This window comes from Bolinopsis microptera, chromosome 2, assembly GCF_026151205.1.
Source record: "Bolinopsis microptera isolate Bmic1 chromosome 2, MBARI_Bmic_1.0, whole genome shotgun sequence".
Classification (NCBI taxonomy): domain Eukaryota; kingdom Metazoa; phylum Ctenophora; class Tentaculata; order Lobata; family Bolinopsidae; genus Bolinopsis; species Bolinopsis microptera.
Window position 1 is genome coordinate 12,978,684 of NC_087073.1, and position 23,191 is coordinate 13,001,874.

Sequence of the window (23,191 nt, forward strand, 5' to 3'; positions counted from 1 at the left end):
TGCCAGTTTGATTATAAATTGGCCGTGAAGGAAACCGGGCCACAGGTATAAATCATACAAGATTTATTATTAGATATACTACAATACTTTTAAAATAGTATAGAATATAAATGTTTAAAAACCTATCATTTCCAGAGTTTTTACTAGTACTTTTCATTGCACGCGTATATTAAATACAATATGAAATATATAATATAACGGATCAAGCACCACCAACTATGAAGTGGGCCTGTTGTTGATCTATATGTTTTAGTAAGAGCTGCATTTTTGGGAAGAAAAACGTTCAAAGGATAAGAATTGTAGTTGAAAGCTGAACTGTGTATTGTATAATGAGCGTGTAATAGTATGTTAGAATACTGAATATGATAATGAGATTTGTGTTTTGCTATAGTAGGAAATGTGCCTCTCCTGCAATAATTGCAAATGTGTTGCCTACTAATTGAGTGTCACTATCAGATTACGCTACACTCTTGTTTTTAATTTTGTTCCTGCAATTTAGCGATTAGCTAATTAGTTCCTTACTCAATTTTTACTCTGGACTAATGTGTTTGTCATTGGTAATGATCCTTAAAAATATTTTAAGGCAGTAGGTATACAGTGGTATATCCCTACTAGTGCCGCTCCTTCCTTTGTAAAGGTTTCTCTACGAAAGAAAAATAATTTCGACCAAGGTCTGCTGCTAAAACTTTGCTCTATTTTATCGCTCCCTACTTTTTAGATACCAAATTCGCACCGGTCGGCTTAAAGTGGGTTCATTAAGATTGTGACATAACAGATTAATGAGAAAGAAGGTAACCACGTACTTATCAGTACTCGGTTGAAGAGGGAGGGATCACCTTTCCTTTTTCCTGGAAAATGTGTTCCTGACCTCTAGATAAGAGGTCGGACTTCTTAGATACTACCGTGTAATTGAGAGGAACGTAATGGGAGCCGGAGGGGGCCGAGGTTTCTATTTTCTGTTTTTCCGCAAAATTTTCCAACTACATAAATGCGAAAAACTTCAACGGATTTGCAACCGTGAGCTTTTAATGCAATTTATTATGAACTATAAGATAGATTAGGAGAAGTTTAATTTAATTACACATCAGTTTCCAGTTAACGCGAAACCTCTAAAACCTCTTTCCAGCAGCAGACCTTAAGGCAAATTCGATATTTGATCCGCCTCTTCCACCTTAACTAAAATGATTTATAAAAAATGCAGTTTTCTATTCTAAACAACGTGCTGCCTTTGAATTAGTCACTGAACAGTGTACAAAATATTTTTCTAAAGACGAAAAAATGTTGTGTTTATTGTGACAGACAGATCTCCGCGCTGTCAACTCTAGTGTATGGTATTGGAAACTCTAATGATTTTAGAAACACTTTTAGAAACTCTGTAATTTATAAATTAGATCCCGAGCTTGTGTTTCCTCCGGTAGTTCATCAATGAGTTTCTGGTAAAAACACTGAGTTGAAAATGCCATGTTTTGTGTACTGTATGAAAAATTGTTCGAAATTCGTTAAAAATATCTCTTGTTTTCCTGATCTATACTACTCAATATCTACAAACACTTGTCATGAAGGCGGTGTCATGTGTTTCGCAAAATGGAATTTCTCCGAAAAAGTAAGTTTAAACTCAGCCAATTTCTCGGAATTTCTAATTTGCATTTCCGTGGACAGTCAAAGTGATAAGAAATGTCAGATATTAGTGTTACCCATAATTAGAATTTATTATCTAATTTAAAACTTGACCCTGTATATCTAATGACCCCCTTGTACTACACATCTTTTTTACATCTCATACACACATATACATTGTAAATTGAGGTTTTTTCCTCCTCCTTCTTGCAACAAATTCCCCGCATTTTCTACCTACCTTCTTATCAGTGCTCAGTCCTCATGAACCTCAAATCACGCACTTTAAAGATATTGAACCTGAATTAAGAAGCACATTCAAATGGTGACATATACAGTGAACTAGTGAGTCAGTAAGACTCTCTGTATACAGAAAGTGAACCTGAAGTGAGCTGTACACACAGATAACGTATTAATCAGCCTGACATGAGAAGTACACTTGTAATATCGAGTTTAGCAGTGTAAAACATTTCCACCGGCCCCTCTTCGTGACGGACGGTGTGTTTATGTGTGCTTGCCATGCTTGCCTTGACACAACATCTGATAGTCTGTTCTAGCATGCTGTATCAGGACTGTGCTGTGGCCGAGGAGGTCACGTGCGAGGTAGCATGTGGCCGGGGAGTCACGTGCAAGGTAGCATGGCAACACGGTGTATTTCTGTCGCGTGATTCTAGTCACTTGCTCTTTACAAAGCAGTGCTCAGATATAATTTACCTGATATAGTCGAGACAGAGTGTAAACGGGTCACCACCCTCCCTGAGAGTTTAGCCGATACAGAATAAACCATTAATTCTATTTCCTATTACAACTATAATATACAGTAAAACCCCAATTTATAGCGGAGTTTGGGAAAAGGTATTATTTTACCTATTATTTCGTAAATCGAGGTTTACGATAAATCGGGGTTTGATGCGCAATATCTCAGGAATGCTAGGTCCGATTTTGATGCTTTTTTTTTCTAGTCGTTCGTCTCCAGCAGCTCTGTCGCGTATGATACAAAAACTGAAAAAAAAGAGTTTTGCCGCAGCAAAACGGGGCACGGTAAATAGGGGTAACTGTATATAATATGTAAGAGTATGTGTGTGGATATGCAAGATATATATAAAACTGCAATTGATCTCCATTTTCTCCTCCATTATTAACTCTTCTATTATTCTCTCCTCTTAATTAGAATTTCTGCGAAAGAGCCTGGGAAGAGATAATAGAAATTGAGGTTACCCTCCCCCCTCAATAAACGTTAGCACTGTAAAAGTCACTTACATCCTACAGTGTAATGTTCTATACACTTACACATGGACAACACAGCTCCAATCTCAATACTCAAAACGGTGCTGTATTGTCAAAACGACAGATATTATTATTATTAGACTGACTCTATTTACTTAATATCCAATCTAGAAACTTCCGTTCCGGTGTTTATGTTAAGTGTTCTGATTGATTGATTATGTGTATGGACATTCTCCGTTTTGTCCACAATTAATACACGTGTACTGAATGATATTTTTGTGCGTATTGTGCGGTGAACTCTTATATAAACTATTAGAGGATGTATGAGGTCTGTATGTGTGCCTATTTTTAGAGGTCTCGAAAGAACACTTTGCACGCTCCATTTGCATCAGTTCCATTGTTTGTGCTGGACATCATAGAAACCGACCCAATCCTGTTGTTCTTTGAGAACAACTATAATACCCATTGATTTCCTAGCAAATCTATGTACTATCCAGCTGCAGCCGTTAATACGTACATCCACATTATGAGTATTTCAATGTGTTGCGTCATAGACGGACCTCATACGGTTTTACTTTCGATAAGGCAGCGAGTCCTCAATGTTCTATAAATAGTTTTGAGTCTGAGCAAGCTGCATCTTTCAAGATTAACTAATAATCAAAAGGACTAAGCCCGACTCACCCCAGTGACCCCTTTTAATGCCTCTGATAAGTCGAGCGTAAAACACGAACAGACAAATTTCTTGGTCAATATGATACAGATCCACAAAAATCATCGGTAAATATTCAGCGTTAAATTTACTCGAAGATTTTGTAAGAATTAGTCAAATAATATAAAGGTTATGAAGCTAAAACACGCAGTCCTAAAAGGAAGTGTCCCTCCTTAAACTTGAATAGCTGGAAAATATGCAGGTCAAAGTCCACTGGGATTAAACCAGGATGCAACCTTTTAAACATGGGGAATTTAAAAACGGGACGTGAGAAATTCTTAGATCAAGACCAGGCCGTCGTCTTCTGACATACGTTATTCTGCAACGTGAGGAACATTTATGAGAGTGCCCAAGACACGTTACATTCACATATAAAATGGTGAAAAATAATTCTGGTTAATTAGCTTGCTATGGAAGTGTATCTCTTATGGGCTGCGGTCTTAATTGCTTAATTAGAACAGTACAGCTATATTATTTAGATATTAATTAGTATTCCTGAGTTTTAAGTCCACTTAATGTCCGATCGCCATGCCGCCCTCTTAAATGTTAATTAATACTTGAATTTTGGCCTGGCACCGGAGCTATGAATCTCACTTGCACTTGTCATGTCCATATATAAACATTGCGCTCGGGGCAGCCACTTGTAACTTAAACGATATATCGGTAGTGCTACCTGCTACCAGGTGATGCTGTGCCTAATTGCATCGACCTCAATTCTGATATGATTGTGACTGAGCACTCCGCACAGTTTTAGTACAAAATACAAGAGTCTCAAGCAAGCTCAAACTCGATTCTTTCGGGTATAATTAATTCATTCGTGTAAGTCAACCTAACGTGACGCGCGGTCGCATTCATCGTGGTAATAATCTAGTGCGCGTTACGTGCGCAGCACGTACGCCCACTTTCGTGGCTCGCTTGCTACTATAAATTGCTACATAGAAAGTCTGTCACTCTTACTCGCTTTTGGCTTTGCCTTGACCAGTCAATGGGTGTAAGCTTAATTATTAATAACTGATAAGAATGTCACATCAATCATTATGTAGAAGGATATTATATATATGAATTTTGCGGAAATGTTCATCTGAAATCAAACACGGATAAGTTTACCCACGTGAACTTGGTCCAGTAAGTAGTAACCTAATCTAATAGTAAGCAAGCGTTAGGGGTTGCGCATCGATTATTTGTTTTATATTAGTGGTAAAATGTGGCCAGTATTGCACATAATATCACTAAAGTAACATATTAGCATATATGCGGGAAATTACTTTAACTAAACTTTGAAATGGCTGATCATATCTTCGAATAAACCAATCATTGTTGCGGTTTTGACAAACAGAGGCAAATTTTGTGACCGAAACGGAGATGAAATTTAATAAAAACAGCTAATATAAAATAATTTATCAAAATTTTGCTCGACTGACCTGTCCTAATACGTTGATTTATGGTTATTTTTCTGCAAGAAACTCAAAAACTGGTTAAATTGTAAAATTTCATTCAAACTGCTGGAGTTATTAATGTAATCCTAACAGCTGGTTGAAATTGTATGCGTTGTTTTGTCAGATAGTGACCAATTCGTATCTAAAAGTAGCTACATTCACAGTATAAGCTTATATATAAGATTTTGTGGCGGCCCTATTGAGAATATCACAGATATGATTCCCTTGCGTTACAATGCAAGATATCCCGGTAATAAATAATAAGCCTTTTGGGAGAATTTTGAGATAAAATTGATACCTCGGACGTTACCCCATTAGTAACACTATATCATAGTATGTAGTATAACTATTAGTATAACTATATAGTAAATCAACAGTTGTCTAGACTCTAGGGCTGAACTGAAGCTGGGAGCTGGGTCTCATTGCGTGCGGAGTCCGAGAATCTACAGCAGTAATGTATCACTTACTAAAATAATCAAGGAGTGTTTTAAGCTTTGATTTGTAGAGTTGGGAATTTAATCACACGTGGAGGAGATCATCTGCACACCCTGCACTAGTTTGAAGTCAGTTTGACTCACCTGAGAAGTTCATGAAATGCCTTTTTTTGGGGCTTCGTTCAGTTCGTAAAGACTGGGGGTTGTTGGAATGCGATGCCAATTTATTGGGATACGCGACAACGATTTAACATTTATTAATATGTGTGATTGGTGGTTTCTGGAATTCAGCTAGCGGACTGTTTGATAGCCGTCACGTGTAGAGCTGCCATTACATACCTCACTACCGGTTTCCCGCCCATTCTTCAAATTTTGACTGAAGTTTTAAGGTTTCATTGGTCAATAGTATTGATATACTATCGGTATCACAGGAAATGTATATGGCCTATTCTTGGAAGATAATTGGAAGGTTTCATTGGTATTGGCCCTTTTGGATGTCTCTACGGTATTTTCAGATATATTTATATCAGTTCATCCTCTAGATTGTCGTCATCTGTCCCTGCGTTCATATTTTTAAAAATAAAAGTCCAAATTAATCATATTTTCTCATTGATCCTATGGCCATGTAGGCATCTCTATTTTTCTTACGAAACTCTGAACTAAACAGGAAATTGCGTGTAATTTATCTCCCTAATTAGAAATCAAATTTAAAGGTCTTTATCTTTAAAGGTCTTTATCGGTCTTTATCGGTGTCTTCACTCGAGCAGCTGTATTCTATTATTCTGGCACCATTTTCCAAGTATTTCACTTCAAATATCGTTCCTGAAGAACCACGTAATAAATCTAATAAAGGTTTACGTTCTAACTTTCAAAAAACCAAAGATACTAAACAAGATAATATAGAACAAGCTGTGCTGTGTGTATGTGTCGTGTTAAGACTGTTTCCTGTGTAAATGTATGTTTAAAGTACCTGTGTTTGACCAAGGTTGGCATGTGTGTGGCGTGTGTCCCACTGCTGCACGTGCTACTGCGCGAGTCCCACTCCCGCACGTGCTGTTAAATCAGATCACATCACCCCGAGTGTGTTACAGATTGGAGTGGGTGGTCGCCAGGGAACGGCACATGTACCAGTGGCAACGGTCTCCCAACATCTGGCGAGGAGAAGTTCTACCAGTGTCCCTACTGCCCTAAGATCTACACCACTACCCAGTCCCTACATCGCCACAAGCACTCCCACACTGGTACCAACATGAAGGCGTGTCCTCTTTGCGGCAAGACTTCTTACCGGGTTGACAACCTCAAGTCTCACATAAGGAACTGTTACAAGAAACGTCTCCGATTGGAGAACATGCCCGAGTTTACGGGAGAGAACGCGTGTACCCTGACTGAAAGTACTTAGAACAAACTAAAGATCATGTGTTCACGTGACAGTGAGATGTAACCATGGTGACACGTGGTCGTGCGCGCGCGTTACTTTTGTCACGTGACACGCAACGGCGGACTCTGTCGTGAAAACGTGGGCGTGGATATGTATTATTAATTAAAACAGACGGTTAAGGAGTGCTTTTATGTTGCGGATCTTAACATCTAATATTCATTCTTAAGATCTTTAAATCTCTAATCTCTTCATCAAACTGTTTTTTGTAGGTTGTAATACTCCTGACTATTAAACAGGAAGTGTGCAACAAGGTGCTTTTCTAGCTGCTTTGTTACGTTCGAGAATTAATGATATGATATGAAAGTGAAAGTTGAAACTAGTATTGGTTGAAAGCAATATTACCTAACAAACAAGGAAATATATAGAACAAGTCTTGTGTGTGTATATATAAGCTAACGAGAAACTGAATTGCTGAATAGATATAATGTTTTTATTTATATTAGTTATGTTGAACAGTTTAATTTATTCAGTATTTGAGGGCCCCTTAAATAAAGCGAAGGGCGGGGTTTATGAGTTGACCCATCAAACATTTTGTAACTAGAGCTCATTTTATTTAGTTGCTAGCATTATAATAGTGCTCTTGCTCCATTGCAAGCTGCAAGATCCAATCAAACTTAAAGGATTTCCGTCTTATTCCAGATCGGAAGATTTGCAGTTTGTTCTGGAGGGAGCATCATTACCCATTTGTTACATAATAATACGTATATATTCTTAAATTGGAGTACAAACCAACAACTAACAAAGGTCTTATGCTATTTACTGATAAGTGATTGTGTGTATTATTGTTTTAATTCTAAAAGTACCAAATCTTTCTTGTCGTAGTCGTTCTGAATGATTATATTATTATTTCTGTTTGTCTGTTTTAAAGCACTGTGTCTGCGTCTGTTATCTGTTTTTATTTGATTCTCGATATATGACCTATTTGGTTACCATGGTAACCTAGTCGGTCATGTTAGAGACACATTATAAGGTCGCCTGCTGCTTAACATTATATAGATCCTTACTTTGGGTATCGTAGAGTATTTTGGGACATCGTGGATTGTATTACTTGTACAATTAAATAATCTGGTGGACGATCGTTTCTTATGGGTTAAAATGTGAAGCAGCACGCAACTGTAAATTATATTTCTTAACTCCGTATTTAAATTCTGTAAAGCAGAGAGCTGTTCTGCGGTTAACTTTTTAAGTTTAACTTTTTAGTAGTTCTGATCTTTTGCCCCACGGGAAGATGATTTAGTTTAATAATTCTTGGTTAAATCGAGGTTAGTTCTTTAAAACTTTAAACGCGAGGCCTTTATCGGCAGCAATTATATTATCATATAATTTGCCATGAGAACTCATTTTAGCATGTTTATTTATATTTGATCTGTGATCAAAAGGTTGAAGGGTTATAAAATACATCGCTACAGGGTGATATATCATATACATCGCAGGGTGATTCCAAACAGAACGCCCCCTAGCGAGTGTGTTTTCAGTTTAATCAAGCGTATTTTGTCCCCTGTCGTGGCAAGTTTTTTATTAGACATGGTAGAATGTGAAGGCTCGTTTGTGGCCATGGATTTTGGGACGTATCTCTGTCACGTGTTTGCCACGTGGTTGTCACGTATTTATAATATGCTCTTCCAAGAGGAGCTGGTTTTAGATATACTTATTTGAAAATTGTCTTTTGTCTCTTACTCTCTTTTTTTGTGATGTAGTTGCGCTTGTTAGCGAGTACGGACTTTTTCAAAACCATATTTTCTAATTTGTAAACAGTGTGTGTATTTAAACGCATCTGCCGGTGCTTGATAACTTTGTAAGTTATTGCCGAGGAATTTTTTGATCAGTTTCCTGGGTTGAATTGGTTTCTCGATAGTATTGATAATGTTGGTTTCTATGCAACGTGTAGTCCGGTTTGGAATCTTAGATTTCTTATGTTTAAAAGTTTATGTGATCTTTCTGTGCCTGTGTTTAATCTTTTAATACTTGAGGGCGATGTCGCTGTAAACATGGTTAAACGTGTCCCCAAAAGATGATCTAGGTCAGGGCTGGGTGCTGTAATATAGAGATCTCTCCAGCACATTGAGCTACAATCTCAACAGCCATGGCTAAGCTCATTGCACGGATAACTACCTAACTTCTGGCTGATTTAATAAAAATCGCGAGACTGAATGCCAAACTTTCTTGTAGAATCGTAACTGTGATCTTTTTGATCGAAGTTGGTTGCTGGAATGTTTGTCAGCGATGGTCGCAGTCAAATTTTAGCTTTTTGTTAGATATTTGTTATATAATATTACCGAATTATTATTACGAACCATAAATGCTTGGTGTAAGTAAAGTGAGAATGCTCTTGTTGAAGATAGAGACAAACGAAATTTATTAGTAGACTGATGATAACACATCACAGTGGGATGATCGCTTGTTGTTATGGCAACTAACACGTATTATGGCGAGATGGTTGGATTGTAACTTTAGTAGTAATACCTTTGGGGTGCACTTTAAATATAACTTATATACACTTTAAATATAACTTAAATAACTCCCCTACAATACATTAACGTGCTACAACGTGTTGACGAAAAACTTTACCCCTTAAAATAAGGTCCTTTATATAGGGGCTATATTGGGGCCTATATAGGGGCCTATAATATTGGGGCCTATAATATCCTTATCATTATTCGCCTCTGATTAACAGATTAAGACGATTTGTCATAGCCTGAGTCCTTCTCTCAGGGCCCATGAAACTACAATTTCAAACTATTTTAAACCTCCATTTCTTCAACACGTTGACTGTATTGATATAACAAAGCATCTTTTAATTGATATGATATAAACTTTGATAATTACCAATCGAACTCCTGATAGTGCTTATTAATATACAGACGTATTTGATTGAAAGTATTTGAGCTTTTGTTCCTACCATATAAACTAAGATTATCTCAAATTATGAATAATTAGCCTAGTACGGGTTTATGAGTAAAGATAATTATTGATAATATATTGTTACCTGCATGCTTGGCTATATGAAGACAAATAGTAATCGAGATAAGCACTCCCTGCCTCACTCCCTGAGGGTGGCTGCCATGTATTCGGCAAATTTGAGGGTTGGTAATAATATGACCCTGATGTTGTGTTCACGTAGTAAAACTACGTCAAATTACTCATTAAATTACTAATTAAGGGAGGGAGTGGTCAAGGAAATGCTTTAATCGATTTTATTTGCTTATCTAACCCCGAAAGAGAAAGAGAAGAAAGTTAAGATGACAAGATATAAAGCTTATTTCTTTATTCGTTGGGACAATGGTTCTTGTCATGAAGTTTGTGGTCACTGAACAGTGAACAGGTTTAGCAAACGTTCCAGTACAGATTATGTATTATTATTAAAGAGAAATGTTTCAAAATTTAACAACTGTACATTTAAAAGATTTGATATACCTCACCACCCCCAGCCAGATAATTCATCAATATATTCCGATCTGTAAAGGGAATGTTCTAGAATATGTTCATTTTGCAAGCATCGAACATTTACATTGTATGACCATGATGAAAGTTCCGATATGCAAGTTCAGGTTGTACTTCATATTCATAATATTGATCTGGTTATTTTGGGGCTGCTGAGGTATAACCTGGAGATATGTTATTCAGTGATCAAACCTTACGACGGTATAGACTACAACAAGGTGTCTGCATTAAGCTTCCAAAACCTGTATTTCCCGCTTACCAGTATACAGATGTACCAGTATAGTTATACAGATGTTCGCCGACTGTAAAATGACCCTGAAATGGCCATGAGATGGGCATTGTGTTCTGAACTTCGTCACTGTCCGTTACTGTCTGTTTCTTGAGAATATATGCTAAGTAACAGGGGCTGTTACTTTGGTACTGGATAAATAGCTGTAGACATCGGTAGCTGTACATGAAGAGGTATTTTACATGTCCTCTAAACGCACTTAACAAACAAAATCATCCAATTAAAGTTGGAATAATAAGTATTGATAAAAGAGTGTACTGTAGTGATATAAAGCGTCAAATCCGGTTGAAAAGACTACGTCCACAGTCCGTGTAACAGTCCGGTGAACTATTCGTATACCATCCAAAATTTCCAGTTGCGTGACCCATCTACATACTGTACCAGAATGGTGTTTCTTGAGCAGGTTTTGGGCTAAAATGCGACATAATTGAAATAACTTCACGTATTTACAAATTTAAAAGAGCCCAAGTTATTATGTACCGTGATACTGCATGAATTAGTCATTTCAAACTATAAAATCTGATCTTGGCGTTTTATTTGTCTCCTGAAAATTTATCAAAACCAAAAAGTTAGCTAAATCAATTATGATAGATAACTAGTAAATGGGAAACAAAATGATAAAAGAAATGATAAAAATTCACCTTTAAAAAAATCTTACAACAATTTTAAAGAAGTATTTTTGTTTTTACTCTGACTTTGCATGTGTCTGCCTATTTCTTCTTAGCCTTTGAACTTTTGTGTGTGTTAACTTTAAAGTGGGATCCCCATCTATACTGAGATTCGTAACCTTCTGGTGTGTGGGAATGAAGAATCTTGTTGTCAAAGAAGTCCTATCTGGCGGCCCTGGGGAGATGCAGGGTCTCATCTCCATTTCTCTGATCGCATGTGTCCGGGCTGTAACTCTCGTTAGCAGGGGGCATGAATACTCGTGGAAATGCCCGCAGGTTGGACGGCATGTGAGCATGATCCTAGTTGCATGGGGCATGGTCCTGTGAGAGACTGGTTCGCTAGACGGTAGAGAACAACACCCCACTCCTCTTTCAGCTGGCCGAGCAGGTCCCTCCTCCATTAAAGCGTTCCAGTGCGAGGAATGTCCCCGTTCCTACAGCAGCAAATACGCGCTGGTCCGTCACGCCCGCCAGCACACCAACTCCCACCTCCGCGCGTGTCCGTTCTGTGGCCGGACCAGCACCAGAGCCGACATCATCCGGGTTCACATGACCAACTGTGTGAAAAAGTATATCAGGAGTATAGAGGAGACAGCACTCCAGATGCAAGGAGCTGAGAGTCTGGCAGTGGGCCAGGATCCCGACAGCTATCTCCTAGCTATCACCCGTCTGGCGGCCGAGAAGGAGGCCTCCAAAGAGTCCGGTCCTGCCCCCACCACTCAGGCCGGCTCTGGTGATATGTAATAGTCACCATGGTGATACTGATATGTAATAGTCACCCAGACAACCCCCTTTTTGTTAGGTTAGCAACGTTACATAGATTGTGACATCGGGAAACAATTGTTAAATTCGAACTTTAGAGTTTAGGTTAAAACTGTATTTCAATTAATTCAACTCAATTTATCTTGTAAATGAACTAAGAATACGATACTTGCGAAAATTTTTAAGATTTTTATGGTTTTAATATTGTTTTAACAAACTCAGTCAATGACTGATATGGCTGTATATATTTGCGAGATCTAGAAAATTGGCCAGGGTTTTTTTTCATTTTTGGGGAGCTTCGTGGCAAGAACGGCATGTGGCTTGATATTCATATCTAGACCCATGAAAAGTCCATTAAAATCCATTAAAATCTAATAGCCTTTAATCTTTATTACTTAACTAAAACTAAATTGGTTTCGTTCTTGTCGCGAGGAGAAGTTATTTCAGGCAGAAACCTCATTCCTAGTTACCTAATATTTCTAGGCTGCCTGGTTGCCTTATATTTCCTGGCCGATAAGAAGCTTTAGTTAAAATTCTAAAATTTTATTTACTATTTCGTATGGCGCTAGACTTAAGATTTATGGTTACTATAATTAGGATTTGCTGTAAATTACTTTGTAAATATTCTCGTTTATGAATTTGAATTATATCTGTTCGAAAACCTTATGATTTAGGTGTTTTAAGGATTTTTAAAACGAATAAGGATTTAGAACTGTTGATAAACTTTTATTCTTGATATTCTGTTTCTTAAAAATCAATACCACTTAAAGTAAATGAACGGTATTGAAATTTTGAATGCGACCTATGAAAATTGATTTTAATAGTTCAATTTCATTCATCAAAACTAAATGTTGTGAGAGTTTGAAGAGTGGGATATTATAGAGTGGGATATTACTCTCAGGTTTGGATTTGCTGAAAGACTGTGGTTGGTATTCGTATGTGAACGGGCTGTTCGGTTAATATTCGCTGACTTTTAACCAGACTTAAGTATAAGTACAATTTTGCAAGATAAACATTTCTTTACTCGATGTATAAACTTCTGACTAATCGCTGGGCTTTAAGAAGGTTTAACTAACATGATTCATCGCAAATCACAAAAGTATTAGATATGATCATTCCAGACCCTCATTTCTTCATTGACATTGGTGTTCCGTGTCATTTCACCTTTACCCCCAAAATACCCCTCATTTCACCCTAATCCCCCTAATTGTACCCCACATTTCCCCTTGCCCCTAACATCCTGAGTTCTGACTTGTGGGTCTTGCAGGTAATCCTCCTGCCAGGCTACCGGAGCCAGAGCCGGACGGTATGAACTACCGGTGTCCCCACTGCCCTAAAACCTTCCTGAAAAGGACGTGGTATCGTCACGTGGCTACACATGACCCCACCAAGACCCTGAGATGCCCGCTGTGTGCCAAGTACACCACCACTAGGACTGACAAGATGAAAACACATTTGAATAGATGCTCGAGGGAGCTGGGCGTGAGGTTGCCAACTTAAGAGTTAGACTTAAGGGGCCGTTCACAGATGTGATCAGTTTTCAGCCATTTTGAGACCCCTTCCAAAATCAGTGCAACTATTTTCAAACGTCCCCATACCCCTTAATGTAATAGGTTAACGGCCCCTTAAGATAAATTTCCTGTGTTCGACGCGTTTTGTGTGTCCAATTTTCGTTCGTTTCACTCACGCTTGGCAAAGGAACAAATAATGTGTGTCTCAATCTCATGTGTCCTTATTTAGCTTGCATCACTCACATTTATAAACATTAAAAACACCAATCTAACATTTATAAACATCTGCCTAGCATTTATAAACACCAATCTAATATTCATTTAAACATCAATCTAACATTTATTTATAAACTCAAATGGAGAAATCATAAACATCTATCTGAAATGTCTAACAAGTGATTCTGATAAGGGTTTATAATGTTTTGTTAAAATAAAAAATGTTTTTTAAAATAAAAAAACTAAAAGGACAATCATTTATAAATTCACTGCTTTACACTGACCACCCTCACAATCACCTGTATTAGAGAATAGTGTGATGTCGGAAGGAACCTTGCAAGGCTGTGTAATCTCGATATTATCTTAATAACTAGTTCGCTGAGTCTTATTTGCTATGGTTTTAATCTTTTTAATCGACCCCTTTTCTTTATTTTTAATTTTTGATACCACTGGAATATAAAATCTTAAAAACAATGACCGGATTGCCGATATGATTTTGTAAATTTGCATGGTTTTTAATATGGCCTGGGTTGTTTTCGTTCGTTAGCCTATAAATATATTTCTATTAATTAAAGAAGGTTGAAAAACTAATGAGTGTAGGACGTTATCTGATAACGTGATGGTGAACCACTGTCGAAGGGTTGGGCATGTGTCGTATCATGTCCCGTGGATTGTTCTGGACTGGCATGTATTTTTTGTATCAATATAAATATAATTGGAAAGCGTACCGGTTACAGGTACAGAGTACCTGTTACAGGTACAGAGTCTTGAAATCTTGTACGAGGGATGAAAAGTTATCTTCTTTGATGTATTCTTAATTTTATATTTTACGATTCGACAATAAAACTCTTGAACCGCTAATTTTACGAGTATTCTTTATCTAAAATTTTCCTAAAATTATACGAAAACGTAATTTCAATCATAATTTTCCGCACAATATTAATTAATTAATTAATTAGTTAATTCCAATACCATTCAGCAGAAGCAGTAGTTTCCCCACAAAGCACCCGCACAAAAGTTAACCACACAAAGTTAACACTTGATTCCCAGCTCCCTCACCGTCACATGCTGTGCCTCTCTCAGCAATGATTCGAAGCACCCGATCCTAATATTAGCACCTCTCCTCGCCCCGATATCAGAGCCCCTCCTCCTCTGGACACGTGATCCTGGAGACACGTGATCCTCCTCTGGACACGTGATCCGATCCTGGGCAGGTGATCTGCCTCCCGCACTCACTGCCTCCCAGCCAACAGCAGCAGCTCTACAGACTCCGTGTACCAAACTCTTTCCAGGTGTACGAACTTTGAGCAGGACCAAGATCCAGTCTCCCTCTTCCCGGATCATCTGCCACATCTGCGGGAAGAGCTTCTCTGTTACTTGCAGTCTCAACAGACATCTCCGCATACACATCGGGTTTAAAGTTTCCTGTCCTGTCTGTAATGCACCCTTCTCCAGGAAGGATAACCTCATGAGTCATTTCCGCAAAGCTCATCAGCTCAAATAGACAATTAGGTATATTATTATTATAACATTTGAGCCCTACAAATTGGAGCCTATTTAAGCCTCTCAATTGACTGCGATCGAACAAAAAGAAGAGATTTTAATAAGGGCTCTCAGCTTAAAAATACGAGCTGATCCAAGGGAGTCAGTCGATACAAGTCTGATTCCTCATTCATTAACAGACAATATTTATTTATTTATTTATTATCATTACATTGAGGACAATAGAGTAGATCCTTTCATCTTGCTAGAGACTTAAATAAAGCGAGCACTTCACCAACAAGCTCATGAACTCTTGATTGGCGATCCTGATGCGCTACATTTTATCACCATTTTGATTTAAATACTTATTTGTAAACTTGTTTCCGACGAACGGACAATACAAGTAGCCACTCATCACTTTGGACCAATTTAACATATTTCATCATCAACTTGATTAAATGGGTAAAAGGATTAGGGACAATTTGGCTCATCTCCTTGATCAATGATGCCTTACTGCTGCAGGTCAAACTTAATATCACTTGTTACACACTCGGTACGGTTCTATTGGCACCAATCACCAGCCCACTTGTTGGCACCATACCATAGCTGTTCAGAGGGTGTTACTAGATTTCCATTTTGCAGCACCACAGTGAAGCCATACACTCGGGCCACTACTCAGTACTTCAGTAGCAGTACCACCAATTCGCCCCAGGATGGAGGACCTGCCACACTTACCAACCATGTTTAAGAGTCGTTCTGAGCCACCGTGCAGCTAACTACCTCGCACCAATATACCAGGACAAAGGGATGGTCTAATTGACGGTGGCATTTTCTCCTCCACCTTAATAAATGTTAGGAGCTTGGTGGCAGTTTGCGAGTGAGCTGGCCATGCATTCCATGCAACTGTTAGGCGCCATTCACAACTGCGGCTATCATGGTGTATCTGAGATGTACTATCACAGAATGAATTATCGCGGCACAAATGGAGGTAAAAAAGGAACCCATGGTGGCTTCTTTGAATGGTAACAACTATCTTGCATCTGTCCTGACCAATATGTGTTTTCCTCAATTGATTGAAATGTTGTTGAAAAGTCGGTTAAAAAAACGTAATAATATTTGGTCAATACAACTCAAAGCTATGGATTCTCCTCAAACTCCACAATGCGTGTATTGTGTAGGTTTCCTTGAGAAAGGATCCACAACTTTTAGTTTTACAGACCAAATATGGTATTGCATTGTTCAATCGTCTTTTCGACCAACCTATAATCGACTGATGAAGACACACATATATACACTAAAGTTCAGATGACATGGGCATTGTCACCACTCTCAACTTTAGTGCTTCCATACCTTCTGGCCCTGCCGACCGGTTGATATTTAAGTCATTGCTAGAGCATGTCATCCTGTGTGGCTGCTCCCACTTCAACGTACGTGTAACTTCATTGGTCGGTTAAAAGGTTGGTTGAAAAATAATTTTCGGCAATCACATATTTGGTCAATTCAAGCATTGGATTCTCCTTTTGGTCTGTTAAAAAAGAAAGTTTACTTTTTAAGCAATTATTACATCTATAGGATCCAAAACTTGTATTGAGCAAATATGGTCTTTCTGATTCGTATTTTGAACCGAATCTTCAGTTACCTTTCAATCGACGAAGACACACATGTCTTACTCTGATTTACGCCTTATTCGTAGAGCAGATTGCACAAGTGTGGTTGGTGATTGGCAATGAACTGTATGTTTGCTGATCCTTTAACCCCCAAATAAATTTATCTTTTCCTCAACGTGCTGATCGCTGTAATTTTTTACGATCGATTGTGCATTAATTTAAAACACCATGTAATTTCAGAGAGAATTCTTGGATCGTTAAATCTTGTCGATCAGCAATCAGCCCATGAAAAGGACTTTAAGTTAAGAGGCCATCATTCTTGTAATCATTTTAACAAGACCAGCTTGAGTCGACACAAACTAACAGACAAACAAAGCTCCATACACCTTGCTGGATAGTAATTCCTGGTCTGTTCTACTTCTAATAATGAGGTTCACTAAAGAGTAAAAGGAAGATATATGCTTATTTATTGTTTAATTTGCTGTATTCAGTATTGCCACAGACATGCCAACCAACTACTAGCCTTATACTAGAAGACATCTGAATTATTGCCAAATTCCAGTGGCAGTACTTGTCGATCCAATTCCAATGACCAATTTGCACAACAAAGACGATCGGCGACTAGACTTTTCCAGTCACTCCAGTAAATAGACTCGGTAGAGCATGTGAGTGATGCAAGTAGGGCCTGCGTTAAGTGTTATTGGCCATAACGTGTGAAGACATCAACCACAGGTTCCTCATCATTCCTCCATCACAGCAGCGAGTTTAAATTTTGAGGAGTAAAAATATTTTTGAATTAGTGATTTGACCAAAACCCATAATCATGGGTAGAGTGAACCGCTGCCAGTGTCTCTCTTTTCCAAACAAAAGAAAATGATATTAATTTGAGGAACCGTCCGCAAATGCAAATTGATACCGAGAATGAAATCGGTCGCTCGCTTTTCCCATTCAATAAGCTTTATTACAATACGTAAGCCGTGAATGAATGGGAAAAGCGAGCGACCGATTTCATTCTCGGTATCAATTTGCATTTGCGGACGGTTCCTCAAATTAATATCATTTTCTTTTGTTTGGAAAAGAGAGACACTGGCAGCGGTTCACTCTACCCATGATTATGGGTTTTGGTCAAATATCATCTCTTTTTGACTATAATGTCAGGATAATTTACACAGTCGAAACTTAATAAGGAGGTAATTTCAACGATTTCGAAATTTTACCTTTGAAAACGTTTCCTTGTGTTTAGGTAGGCATATCTGTCAATAACAGACTGAATATAGCACTTTTTACTCATTCAAGTTGGCATTAAATTCATGTATAATGCCATTTTAATATCGTGGGAAAGCAGAATATATTCGAAATCACGAATGAGCAAAATTCTCACCTTTCGCACGTGCAAACTTTGAGCGGACGTTGCGTGCGCATAAAATATTGAATCACCATAAATTTTTGCATAGTGTTATTTAATATATAGTTTGATAAGCATGAAAAGTTTCAGAAGATTTCAAAAAGAACTTGGATCACAACGGGACTCCAAAGTTGGTAAAAATCGTGAAAATAACAATTTTTAGTGATTTTAGCTATTTTAAATGAATTTGGGCGTGTCCCCACGTGTGCAACTTTTCGATTTTCAACTTTAAAACTAGCCTATAACACAATTTAGACCTTTAGGAAGCAAAATTGAGCTCCACAACCCAAGGGATGGCCCAACACCAGAGAATACTAATTCACAACTTTTGTGTTTTTATAAAATTATTCTTCAAAAAAGCACAAACTTCAATAGCGAATATCTTTATGAAGGAGCAAGGTAGGAAAACTTTCCGGTAGATTTTCAGAATGCTTGAACAATTATCTAAGGTGAAAATGTCCTCAGATTTTGAATAAAATTACTCCTTAATGCTTTAAAATCGATTTTAAAAGTTGTTATTTTGTCAAAAATCAAGTTTTAAAAACACTTAAATTGATGACGTCATCAAGTGATGATGATGACGATAAATTATTTTTCGATATAATGTAAACTAAAGTATAAACAATTATCTTTAAAACCTGTGGTTCGAAATGACTGTATCTTTTATACTTTTGAATCTACGGACACTTAAATGTAGGCTACAATTTACTGCAAAAGCGTCTATACATATATATATAGCTTCACGACAATCTGTTGTAAAACAGGGGTTCCAGAAAACCCACTTCCCGATACTCCTGCAACATGAAATTTTTTTTACAGTCGATTTGGACAAGGTCTAGACGCTCTGCAAAGTTTCAGATCTCTAACTCGATTTTAACATGGTTTTTAAGGCACCTGAATATGGCGATTTTGGGTTTTTTACCTAATTTCGTATAACATGCTGGCGCGTATTTTGCGCAAATTTCTTAAAAACCTCCACATAACTATTTCTTATTCCTGTCATCTTTAACATTGAATTAGAATGTTTTGAACTTAAATATACCTGCTGAACTACTTTCGATGAGTCTTAATGCCTGGAAAACAATAAAGGGGATATAATAGTATAGGGGGTACATAGTGTTGTGAATATAAGGGCAACGGTTATGCTTGCCAGCATTGTGATAATGATATGAGTCTGACGGATGAATAATATGATATTGAGTATGATTATGATGATATTCGTTACCGTTTATTATTAGTTAAACTGCGTGATTGCAGATTTGTAGCATTAATGATTGAGATAAGAATAATCATGGCAGATATAATTATAGCTGAACACTATTATTATTATTATTAAAGTTTCGCCACACTCCTTCCATTCAATATTGGTTATGTTTTTGTTAATGCGTCAGAGTTTTTGTCTTTTCCTTTCTTTCACTTTCAGTATATTAACGAACTAATTTAAGCTTTTCACCCATACCATTCCATGATTTAAAAAGGGAAAGATGTGATTTTCCACAAAAAATGACGCCGCAACTCTGGACTTTGCCAAATCCAAATTGGGATTCGGCTTCCTAGATATTTTTGAATTTGACCGATGGCTGATTATGTGATCGAAAATAACATTGACGTTTTACTTTTGATTTCATCGTAAATAAATGTTGCAATCATTTTTACACGTACTTCTACTTCTAGCTACCATTTATAGCTGACATGATAGGTATTTGATTTTATTTATTGTATCATTGTATCTTGTTTATTTTTACAAATATTTTGCTTAAATGTGCATTATTCTCCAAATAATCACTGACATGACAGTAATACTAACACCGCAATGCCAAAACCGTTATAATGGTGGTACTGATAAATGATTATTTGATTCCGTAACTAAAACCGCAAGCCTTAACAATTTTACTTCGATGCCTTCCCAATAAATGAACTATAAAGTTTCACCGCGATCCTCGATTTTAAAGCTAGTTTCTGAGCCGATTTTAAGTAACTACGCTGTATACATATATACGCTAGGCCAGCAGTTATAAATCACAAAATTTTCTGTGTTTTAAAAAAATATGAGCCAAAACAAATTTTAACTTGTTTAGTTATTTTTGGTTATAAATATAATTGGCTGTTTTTGGTTTTGCAGAACTGAGAACGCACAGAGCAAAATGATTTTTTAAAACCTGCTTTTGTGTTTTATACTCAACTTCATAGCAGATTGAGCGTCAATGGATTTTAAGGGATTTTTAGGATGACGATAAATCACTCTACACTCGACTGTCACGTGACTCTCAACCCGTTATCTAGCTGGTCCTGAACGACTATTCGAAACCCTAATCGGAACCCTCTAATCTGATCCTAACCCTAACCCAATCCTTAGCAAAAACATATGCTGAAACCCTAACGAGAAATTAGACTAACTTCCTTATAGCGTTATACCAATACGGTCATAATCATATCACGTGATCGAGACAGTTTTTCGGCAATATCTCGTCAGGGGAGCATTTTAACTCTAGGCCTATATAATGTCATGGGGGTGATTCGGAATCAGCGTCTGTGGTCTGAAAATACATCGATTGAAGTTGGTTTCAACTGTCAGAGGCCCATTTTGATTTAGAACAATCTCGAAAATCGACTGTAGAGTGATTTAGCACGCTCGGTATTTTTACTTTAGTACACAGTACCTCAATTTAGGTTATTGTCTACTAGTAGTAGTACTGTGCATTGTTGATTCACGATGTCAATCCTTCGCAGCTCGGTGAGGCACAGTGGTGCATCTCGCCGATCTACCGAAGAAGCATTATTTGATGCGCGCGCGACCCAGTAGTGCATCGCGCTACAATGTGCATTGTTAATTATTAATGGAATTGGACTGACCCGGCGCACGGTACGCTATATCAATATGTTGTAGGTTTATAACCTACCAGGACGCGCGCCGAGTTGGACTCGTCGACGGTCCTGTTCCAATATATGAAACAGATATTTTACGAGTATCACCCGTAAATCAATATGCTTCGTAGTAGCACTTTGACTCGATTCAAAATATGTCGAGAAGAAAGCGGTGGGGCAGAAATCCATTTAATGTGTCAAATTTCCGTTCAGAAGATAGTTGTCCATTGTTTATGGATTATGTTATTTGTCGGCCATAGTTTCACCTAACCATGTGCTTTCGCGCCGCTGCGGGCGCGCTTGTTTCACAAGTCAATCCGTGAGGCGGGCGCGCGCTACTGCAAGCGCAAGAGCTCTGGATAGAGCAATTGGCCATAGTCAATGGATTAGCCCGGCGCGCGCTTGATTCACGATGTCAATCCTTCGCATCTCGCCGATCTGCATACGTGTGTGGTTGCGAGAAGCATTATTTGATGCGCACGCGACCCAGTAGTGCATCCCGCTACAAGGCGCGCGCTACTAGACGTTGTAACACTTGCCTCGGGCTAACATTAATTTGAAAAAAAAATCAGCGCGATACGAAAAAATTAGACGAATAACATCCGTTTTCCCAGGAAACCTTATTGGCTGGGGCCTAACTCATAACTTCGAAAATAAAAAAGCTAGAGATTTTCGGTATTTTGCGAAATGTTCGCCTTATTTGTTATTGCTTATAAAAGTAAAGTTACCTCCCCGGCCCCAAAAGGAAAATGATCACCTCTGGCAAGCCCACTAGGCAGTAATTAATAAAGTTTCCTGGGCGAGAGAGCCGAGATTTCATAGTTCACATGCAGCGCTGCATGTGAACTATGAAATATTCATGGCAGCTGCAGATGAAAAAAGCACAAAGAGGAGGTATATTCACATAGCCATGTGTATTATACGCGTACTGCGTGACGCGCTTGTTTCGGCGGTCGCGCGCTACTGCAAGAGAGGGTATATAGTAGGAAATTGAGAAGGGGGGAAGTTTTGGGGGAGGGGGGATATTTCAATATAAGGCTTATTTTGACGGGAAAAGTATGAAGTTTAAAAAATCCAGGGATCCTCTTTTGTGTTGACAAAATTCTTTACTTTCTTCCGGTTTTTTTGCAAAATGTTCGCCTTGTAAAAGTAACGTTGAACGTTACCTCCTTGACCCTTGTTAATAACCTGGCCCGGCGCGCGCTACTTCGTAGCACTTGCCATCGGGCTAAATAACATTTCGAGAAGAAAGCGGCGCGCGCTACTTCGAAGAAATTTAGACGAGTAACAACCGTCAAGTTACCTCCCCGGCCCCAGAATGCAGAAGGAAAATTAAATGCTCTATCCAGAGCCCTCTCGTTTGCAGTAGCGCGCGACCGCCGAAGGTATATTCTCAATTCTACTTGTGAAAAAAGCGCGTCACGCAGTACCAAGTACGCGTATACACATCACACATGGCTATGCGAAGAAAATTAGGGGTATTGTAAATTTTGAGTTATCCCGAAAAGTATGATTTTGGGCCAAATAAAAGGTCGCAGCTTTATGACTTTGCAAATTAATGTGGTTGTCATTGCATGACTACATGGCTGAATTCAAATTGTAAAACGCCTGCGAGCAGCGAGCTTTATGCTTTACGTCACGCGCGACGATTGTAGCGCGATGCACTATTGGGCGGCCGCGCCGCGCATATTCTCGCAACCACCTTCCGTTGATCGGCGAGATTCACCACTGGGCCTCGCCGAGCTAGTAGGAAGGATTGACATCGTGAATCAATGATCAAGCGCGACGACAAACTTACCTGGGCATGGGGACCTCAGGCTATTGTATTTATGTTCATAATCACAACAGAGATTAGGCGGAATGACAGGCTGAGCGCCGCCCAGTAACGACAAACGTGCTATTGAAACATTATCACCTCTGGCAAGCCCGCCAGGCAGTAATGTTTCCTGGGCGAGTGAGCTGAGATTTCAGAGTTAATTTTTGGGGGAGGGGGGATTTTTCGATATAAGGATTATTTTGACGGGAAAAGTTTGAGTATGAAGTTTTAGTTAGTCAAGTTCAATTCAAATTACTAATTGGTTGCAGGT

At 38.3% G+C, this 23,191-nt stretch overlaps 1 protein-coding gene across 3 annotated transcripts in view; it reads left to right on the plus strand.

Annotated features, from left to right (window-relative positions):
* LOC134811192 (mucin-2-like) overlaps window positions 1–13,953 on the plus strand; it is a 38,601-nt gene extending 24,648 nt beyond the window's left edge. The window contains exon 5 of one of the 3 annotated variants that reach the window (XM_063817947.1): window positions 13,286–13,953. In XM_063817947.1, coding sequence (XP_063674017.1) covers window positions 13,286–13,518 — 233 coding nt within the window. In that variant the 3' untranslated portion in view covers window positions 13,519–13,953. Of the gene's footprint in view, window positions 1–6,511; window positions 8,639–11,632 lie in introns of those variants that run through there. The other 2 variants (XM_063817945.1, XM_063817946.1) reach the window with 2 other exon arrangements.
* Window positions 13,954–23,191: the final 9,238 nt, after the last annotated feature.